General features: G+C 52.1%; 1 protein-coding gene across 1 annotated transcript; it reads right to left on the bottom strand.

Annotated features, from left to right (window-relative positions):
* Positions 1–3903: 3903 nt before the first annotated feature.
* Positions 3904–8742, bottom strand: LOC142919828 (uncharacterized). Its single transcript, XM_076062482.1, has 2 exons — positions 8372–8742; positions 3904–4973 (listed from the first exon to the last, which is right to left on the bottom strand). The coding sequence occupies exons 1-2, from the start codon at positions 8396–8398 to the stop codon at positions 4335–4337; spliced, it is 666 nt and encodes a 221-aa protein (XP_075918597.1). The 5' UTR covers positions 8399–8742; the 3' UTR covers positions 3904–4334.
* Between the last annotated feature and the right edge of the window lie 544 nt (positions 8743–9286).

Raw genomic sequence — 9286 nt, 5'->3', positions numbered from 1 at the left:
ATTGGATGTGTCCGACGAACCTGTGGGGAGGTCACAAGTGCGCGTGTCCCAGAGATCTGCCCCCCGTGTGCCTGCAGGATCACCCTTTTTGGGCAGGGTTACCGACCGGACGCCGATTTAACGGCCGCAAATCCGGACCAATGGCCATCCCTACCATGAACGACGGACAGCCCCGCCAGCGGAGTGTCGCTGGGACAGGGATGGGCGCAGGGTGGAGCCCAGGAGCGCCCCTCGTTGGCGAGACGAGCGAGGCCCTCCCTTACCGCAGGGTGTCGCGTGCAGGGTAGATGGGCCGGCAGCGGGAACCCGTTCCAGGAGGAATACAATACGTTGGGTTTGGGAATTCTGTATAAAGGTGTTGAGTGCGTGTCGTTGTGTGGTTGTACAAAATGGTTATGTGTTGCGAATGCGTTCTGTATATATGTTGTCATCGTTCCGTCCGCTTCACTCCACTACTCCAATTCGAGTATATCGTAGCCGGGGACGGCTAGGTTCTTTCATCACGGGGGGGGGGTGATGTAGTGGAGTAGATAATGCGCATGGGAATTGGCCATGTACAGTACATACAGACAGACAAGGAGAACGGGTCACACGAGGGCGAACAGGTGGTCGAGTCGCAAGTGCCGTAAACAAACCCAAGTAATTAAGGGAGTCGTGGCACGAGGGCTGTGATTGGTCGAGAGGCTGTTAGCGTTAAGTGGTGGCGTCGGAATGTCTGAGGGAGACAGGTGCGGGCTGGCGGGAAACGGCCAGCGAGCCACGTGGCAATTAATTAAGGCTAATGCGAGAGGGGATAAAACGCGAGGTGGTTTGAACGGAAGGGGGTGGCTGTTGGTGGTTGCTGTTGGAGAGTTGCTGCTGGGAAGTTGTTGCTGGGCAGTTGTTGGCGAGAGGTGAAGAGATACGGAGAAGAGAGCTGGAAATGTTAGGGAAGAATAGAGAGCCGGACCCCAAAGACAGTAAATAGCGATAGGGAGAGTCAGCGTTAGCGGAGATAGATAGAGTCACTGTGTGTGAATAGATGGAAGTCACTGCGTGTGAAGAGATAGCGGCGATACTGTGTGTGAGGAGATTGAAGACGAACCACTGTGTGTGGAAGAGATAGAAGACGAACCACTGTGTGTGGAAGGGTAGACACTGTGTCAAGAGATAGGCGAAGAAACACTGTGTGTGGAAGGGGATGCACGGACGATGCTGAAGTAAATCAGAGTGTCCGAGTTGGCGGAGCACGGAGAGAATTACTGTGTGTACGGAACGATGGAATAAAAGTGACGGCGGGAAAAGAGACGGTTGTCGTCCGAGTGAATTCACACGGCACTACATATACATCAGTGACATTTCTGAGAAATGACCCTTTTTCATGTAAAACTTGTCTATTTTTTTTCTCTCTCCACGCAATTCATTTCCTAGCAGGGCAGTGTTACGGGCGAATGTTTTGAGATTCCGTGAAGTATATGATCACGTGACTTCAAACTGTGTTTTTATTTATTATTATTTTACCAGGTAAAGGCCCACCGAGCTATTTAGCTCTTTCTCAGAGGCGACCTGGTTACAAATAACAGCTCAACAAAAGTGGCTTATCACGTGGGCATGTATAGCCGGCAGCAAGCAAAAAAAAACTCTAAATGCACGTCGATTCCAAATGCGGAGGGGGAAAAACCCCCCTGAGGAACCGGAGAAAAATCTGCTCGGCCACGGGGAATGGAGAGGACGCGCAGACTCCAAATATATACGGGCGTCAGGATCGGGATCGAATCGGTGACCTCCTGCGTACCTGGCGAGGGAGTTGTTGCCGTGGGCAAGACTGTGAGCCTTGACCACGTGTTCACGTCACGTCACAGAGTCTCTCGACTAGAATAGAACTAAAAATTACTCTTTGGTTCTATTCGGTAAAGTCACCACGTAGGTAAAAAAAATGAAACAACAAAAATCACGACGTTTCGGCCACAACACAAGCGGCCTTCATCAGGTGAAGGGACGAGACTGTCTGGAGGACAGCGCTGGAGTGAACACAGCTAAGCTCAGACCGCAACCTTTAAGCTGTGTGAGAGGAATCAAGATGCCTTGACAAAGGAATTAGCATACAAAATTAGCATTGTCAAAAATTATTTGTTGTGGTAATGTATGACTACTTCACAAATAAGTGACCTGTAAAGAGAAAAAGGATTGTCGAAGTCTACGGTCACGTTACCATTTACGATTTAAAATTCACCTTCACGATTCATGAGATGTTACATCGGGAATTTTTCAACATCGTTGTCTTAATCTCATATCAGAAGGCATCCGTTTCGCAACAAATGGATTAGTGTCCATCACATATAAAAAAATCCAATTATTTGGAGTCATAACCAGCATTTTATTTAATGTGAAACACACAAACGTTGTGATTGCCGAGCTCATACGACATGAATCTGCCCGACTTCCATTCGTGTGAACTGCGCAATTTTATTTTCGGGGGACGTGACACGATAGATGACAGTTGTAATTGGGAGCACCCAATAACGATAAAATCCCGCTCCCTCAACGACTTAAATTACAGCACAATTGTGGAGTTCTGACAATGTGCCCCCACGTGCACCACCGTCTAAAGTTACAGATGAATTAATTACCGGCCTATCTGCTTGCAGGCCAAGGACTGAAATGTAGCGGAAGCCAACGGGTTTTGGCGTGACTGCCTCGCCCAATGGGGGTCATTTAATGGCACGTCAATCAAAACCAAGAGCCGCAAGCCACTGTGCACTTTGTCTCTCGGGATGGATGGTGCACGCAAAAAACATGGAAATAAACAAAACGAGAGGATCGACGGGGAGACCTGGGAGGGGTCACGAGGGACACACGAGAGAGAGAGGGGCAAGACGAGCCGGAGGGGTCGAGTCGATGAAGACAGAGGACGAGAGAAGCCGAAGCCGGACCGGCCAAGCTCGCCAGGCTGAGAGTGGCCCTGTGTGGCCCTGCGTAGCTGCCTAGGGTAGGGCCACTAGGGGGTCGAGTCGATGAAGACAGAGGACGAGAGAAGCCGAAGCCGGACCCGGCCAAGCTCACCAGGCTGAGAGTGGCCCTGTGTGGCCCTGCGTAGCTGCCTAGGATAGGGTCGCTAGGGGGTCGAGTCGATGAAGACAGAGGACGAGAGAAGCCGAAGCCGGACCGGCCAAGCTCACCAGGCTGAGAGTAGCCCTGTGTGGCCCTGCGTAGCTGCCTAGGATAGGGCCGCTAGGGGGTCGAGTCGATGAAGACAGAGGACGAGAGAAGCCGAAGCCGGACCGGCCAAGCTCGCCAGGCTGAGAGTGGCCCTGTGTGGCCCTGCGTAGCTGCCTAGGGTAGGGCCACTAGGGGGTTAAGCGCGGTCCGTACGTCGGCACGCTTGACCCCCCGGGGACCGCTGAGACACGGCGAGACACGGCAGCCGGGAGGGGTGAAACGGGGAGAGTAGGGAAGGAGAGTAGTGAATAGGATTGGGAAGGAGAGTAGTGAATAGGATTGGGAAGGAGAATAGTGAATAGGATCGGGAAGGAGAGTAGTGAATAGGATCGTGAAGGAGAGTAGTGAATAGGATCGTGAAGGAGGGTAGTAATAGGATTGGGAAGGAGAGTAGTAATAGGATCGTGAAGGAGAGTAGTAATAGGATCGGGAAGGAGAGTAGTGAATAGGATCATGAAGGAGGGTAGTAATAGGATCGGGAAGGAGTGTAGTAATAGGATCGGGAAGGAGAGTAGTGAATAAGATCGTGAAGGAGTGTAGTAATAGGATCGGGAAGGAGTTTAGTAATAGGATCGTGAAGGAGGGTAGTAATAGGATCGTGAAGGAGTGTAGTAATAGGATAAGGACGAGGCGAGTGAGGGAGCGAACGAGCGACGGGCCTAGCAGGCGAGTGTTGTGTAACGAACTGTGATAAAGTGGCCCGGACAGAAGACAAGAAATCGTCTTTATTTTCCACGCTGCAGGTAAGCACGAAGAGGCATACAGCAGCACGCATCAACTGGTTCAAGGCCAGCGTGCTTTGTCAACAATCTCGGCAAAAGCACCGGCGCTTGTGTCGCTGCAGAGTATCTCCTATGGGGATGGAAAAATAAAAAAATGAATGCGGTCAAGCAATTGGCTTATTGCCCCCCCCCCCCAATCACTTTCGACTCAAGAGCTCACTCAGCATCTGGCTGTGATCGTGCTGCTGCACGCTGAGCGGCTGTCCAAGAGAAGCAAACAGCGGCTTCTTGACACCACCACCACCGCTACCCCCAGCACCACCACTCTCGGTGTCAGCGTCGGCTGATTGACGTCGTTTGGATGCTCACCGAGGAGCAGCGGCAGCGGCAGCTTGCCGCTCCACATGCTCCAGGTCATGCTCCATCCGCTGGAGCTTGCTGCCACTCCGGATGCTCCAGCCGCTGCTGCCGCTGCTGCTCCCGAAGATCCAGCTGCTCCAGCCGCTGCTGCTCCCGGAGCGCCAGCTGCTGCGGCCGCTGATGCTGCCGGTGCCTCAGCACCAGGTGCAGCTCCAGGTGTGGGTCCAGCTGCTGCTCCTCAAACTCAAACCGCTGCTGCTGCTGCTGCTGCTGCTCCAGCTGATGCTGCTGCTGCAGCAGCTCCAGCTGCTGCTGCAGCTCCAGCTCCAGCTGCTGCTGCTGCGCCAGCTGCTGCTGGTGTCGCAGCTCCAGCGGCTGCTGCTGCTGCCGAAGTTCCAGCGGCTGCTGCTGCTTGCGCAGCTGCTGCTGCAGCTCCTGCTGCTGTTGCTCCAGCGCCTGCTGGTGCCGCAGCTCCAGATGCTGCTGCAGCTCCTGCTGCTGTTGCCGGAGCTCCGCCTGCTCCAGCCACTCGTGGTGCTGAAGTCTCATCACCAGGTGCAGCTCCAGGCTCGCGTCCAGCTGCTGGAAAAGCAGCTCCTCCTGCTGACGCCTCAGCTGCTGCTGCTGCTGCAGCTCCAGCTGCTGCTGCTGGAATTCCAGCTGCTGCTGCTGCAGCTCCAGCTGCTGCTGCAGCTGCGGGAGATAACACAGGAGCTCTAGGCAATACACTCCCCTATTCATCATCATCACGCAGCATCATCATCATCAGCAGCATCCATCATCACCCATCATCATGCAGTAACAAGCAGCATCATCAGCAGCAGCATCCATCATCACCCATCATCATGCAGTAACAAGCATCATCATCATCAGCAGCAGCACCATCATCACCCATCATCATGCAGTAACAAGCATCATCATCATCAGCAGCAGCACCATCATCACCCATCATCATGCAGTAACAAGCAGCATCATCATCAGCAGCAGCAGCACCATCATCGCCCATCATCATGCAGTAACAAGCAGCATCATCATCATCAGCAGCATCCATCATCACCCATCATAATGCAGTAACAAGCAGCATCATCATCAGCAGCAGCAGCACCATCGCTGTTTGCCTTTTCTGAAAATGTAACGAAGAATGATTCTGCCCGTTTGGGTGTCATCAGGACGTAGCGTGGGGGCGTGGAGAGGGAGCACACCGCTCACGGCCCGCTGCATCACCCCTCGCCACAGACACAGAGAGATAACACAGAGACAACAACAACAACCGCCGTTCGCCACTAAGTGGCGGTGACGTCACCACGACGCTTGTGCCAGGCCATGTGCACCCTGAGGCCACGTGAAGTGTCGAATGCCCGCTGGCAGGGGGTCACGGGGTAGACCCAGCAGGTGCCACGGGTTGACTGACTGAGATGACTGGCTGATGCACCACCTGTGCCCCCTACTGTGCCAACCTGCTGTGCTTTAGCCACCCGGCGCTCCGCTCGTTGTTGTGAGCGTCGCTCCTCCGCCCTCCGTTGTTGTTGGAGGGCGACTGCCTCCAACTGGCCTGCAGCGTCCTTCACGAGCCTCCTCCACAGAGGCCGATCTTGACACCGCTGGTACCGGTCATCGGCAAGTCCACTCAGGTCCACGTCTTTCTGTACCACATCACTCCATCTCTTCTCTAGCCCGTGCCGCGCCCGTTTAGCCCCCTCAATCCGGCCGAACAAAAGCTGTTTAGGCATGCGGTGGCTGGGCATGCAGGCTACATGACCCAGCCAACGCAGCCTTGCCTGCCTGGAGGAGCTCACCGATGGGACTTTGTCCAGATCTTTCGAGGATTTGTGAGCTGCTCACACAATCCAGCCTGGTTAAACGCAGGATTGATCGTAGGCAGGCCAGCCTAAATGTTTTTAACCGGCGAAGATATACCATTAGGGGGGTCCATGTTTCGCAAGCGTAGAGATGTGGAGCGACAGACCATGTAGCTTCCACACAGCGTTACGCAACCGATGAAAAGATAATGCCGCTCGACTGATTCGGAGTGAGACCTCTGCTGTTAAACCGGAGCCGGCCATGAGCACACTGCCCAGGTATGGGAAACTCTCCACTCTCTCCACAACTGTCCCATCACCGATTGGGAGTTTTGGGGGTGGAGTGCCCGATGGTACAAAATACCCAGGCAGGTGCTTCATTTTGGTGGGGCTGATGGTAAGGCCCCACCTCTTAGTGGCACACTCCAGTTTCAGCAGCAGCACCTCCAACGCCTCCTCTGAGTGAACCCCAATTACCAGGTCGTCGGCATACATAACGTGGTTGACCAATAGGGAGCCATCCCTTGACTGCACCCGGGCATCGACCAGCCTCCCATTGTATCTGTACCAGATGGAAATTCCTCTGGTACAGCTACTGAAGGTTTCACGAACTACGTGGTCAAAATAGATGTTAAATCATGTGGGAGCCAGAGGACATCCCTGTCGCACCCCAAGGTGTACAGGGAATGGCTCTGACTCCCGGCCACGTAGTTTTACCCGGGTCCGCTCACCATCATGAAGGTCCTTAATGATCGTGAGCAGAGGGTCAGGTACTCCAAAAGCACGAAGAGCAACCCAGAGCCCAGGCCTACTGATGGTATCATAGGCCTTGACCAGGTCAATAAAGCAGAGATGTAGGTCTTGTTGGAATTGCCTACACCACTGCTAACACAGAGACACACAGAGACACACAACATAGACACACAGACACAGAGAGAGAGACAACACAGAGACACAGAGAGAGAACACAGAGACAGACACAAAGAGAGAGACACAGCAACAACACAGAGAGAAACACAGAGAGAGAGAAACACAGCAACAACACAGAGACACAGAGAGAGAGACAGCAACAACACAGAGACACAGAGAGAGGCACACCACAGAGACACAGATAGAGAGAGACACAGCAATAACACAGAGACACAGATAGAGAGAGACACAGCAACAACACAGAGACACAGAGAGAGACACAGATAGAGAGAGACACACAGCAACAACACAGAGAGAGACACAGATAGAAACACACAGCAACAACACAGAGACACAGAGAGACACAGATAGAGAGACACAGCAACAACACAGAGACACAGAGAGAGGCACACCACAGAGACACAGATAGAGAGAGACACAGCAATAACACAGAGACACAGATAGAGATACACAGCAACAACACAGAGACACAGAGAGAGACACAGATAGAGAGAGACACACAGCAACAACACAGAGACACAAAGAGAGAGACACAGCAACAACACAGAGACACAGAGAGAGACACAGATAGAGAGAGACACACAGCAACAACACAGATAGAGAGAGACACACAGCAACAACACAGAGACACAGAGAGAGACACAAATAGAGAGAGACACACAGCAACAACACAGAGAGAGACACAGATAGAGAGAGACACAGCAACACAGAGACACAGAGAGAGACACAGCAACACAGATAGAGAGAGAGACACAGCAACAACACAGATAGAGACACACAGCAACAACACAGAGACACACAGAGAGACACAGCAACAACACAGATAGAGAGAGAGACACAGCAACAACACAGAGACACAGAGAGAGAGACACAGCAACAACACAGATAGAGGGACACAGCAACAACACAGAGACACAGAGAGAGAGACACAGCAACAACACAGATAGAGAGAGAGACACAGCAACAACACAGAGACACAGAGAGACACAGCAACAACACAGATAGAGAGAGAGACACAGCAACAACACAGAGACACAGAGAGAGAGACACAGCAACAACACAGAGACACAGATAAAGACACAGGAACAACACAGAGACACAGAGAGAGAGAGACACAGCACAGAGACACAGAGAGAGACACAGCAACGACACAGATAGAGAGAGACACAGCAACAACACAGAGACACAGAGAGAGAGACAACACAGAGACGCACTTTGGCTGCTGAAGTCAAAACTGCGGAAATGAAGGACGCGCGGTACGGGAGGTGGATGGGGGAGAGAGTCGGGGTAGGGGGAGAGAGAGAGAGAGATGGGGAGAGATGGGGGAGCGCTGAACGAGAGAGAGGGGGGTTATCTACTCACTTCCAGCGGAGATTTTACATTCTCCATCGCTACAACGGCAGATAAAAAAAAATTTCGTCAACTGAGAAGCGGAGGAGCAGATTCCACCACCACCACCGTCACCACCACCACCGCTGCTGTGCGTGTGGGGGTGGGGGTGTAACGTGTCAGTATTTAAATGTCTTAGCCCAGCCACGTGCTGTGTTCAAAGTGCCTAGCTGGTGTGTCACGTGTCAGTATTTAAATGTCTTAGCCCAGCCACGTGCTGTGTTCAAAGTGCCTAGCGAGTGTGTCACGTGTCAGTATTTAAATGTCTTAGCCCAGCCACGTACTGTGTTCAAAGTGCCTAGCGGGTGTCACGTGTCAGTATTTGAATGTCTTAGCCCAGCCACGTGCTGTGTTCAAAGTACCTAGCTGGTGTGTCACGTGTCAGTATTTAAATGTCTTAGCCCAGCCACGTGCCTCCACTTAGCACCTTAATTAACTGAGTGGTTAATTGCTTTAGCGGGTGGCGCGTGAGTATTTAAATGGTTTAGCCCAGCCACGTGCCTCCACTTAGCACCTTAATTAATTGAGTGGTTAATTGCTTTAGCCAGGTGTGGTGGTGTGTATATAAAATCTCCTCTTGAAATCACGCGATACCCTCCACCCCATTATTTTGGCCAAGTGTAAGAAATACAATTTTAAGACTTAAAACTTTCATGACTGCAGGAATTCATTTTCTTGGTGTTGGGATCGAAACGTCGTAGTTAATTTTATTTCCTTTGAAACCTTTATCCGTGACTTTACCGAATGACCCAAAGTCGCGTGACGTCATTTATGGACGTCCCCTTAATTATTATTTTTGTATAGAGGATTTTACCACGGTCAAGTCGTGCGTGAATGAAATGATCATTATTGCTGGGTTCCCAATCACTCCGTGTTCACACCTCGTTC

This window comes from Petromyzon marinus, unplaced genomic scaffold (assembly GCF_048934315.1).
Source record: "Petromyzon marinus isolate PM22_M1 ecotype Great Lakes invasive population unplaced genomic scaffold, UKy_Petmar_22M1.pri1.0 PM_G_Scaffold_62, whole genome shotgun sequence".
Lineage (NCBI taxonomy): Eukaryota > Metazoa > Chordata > Hyperoartia > Petromyzontiformes > Petromyzontidae > Petromyzon > Petromyzon marinus.
The sequence above is the reverse complement of the archived record's forward strand: the minus strand, read 5'-3'. Positions and strand labels throughout refer to the sequence as shown.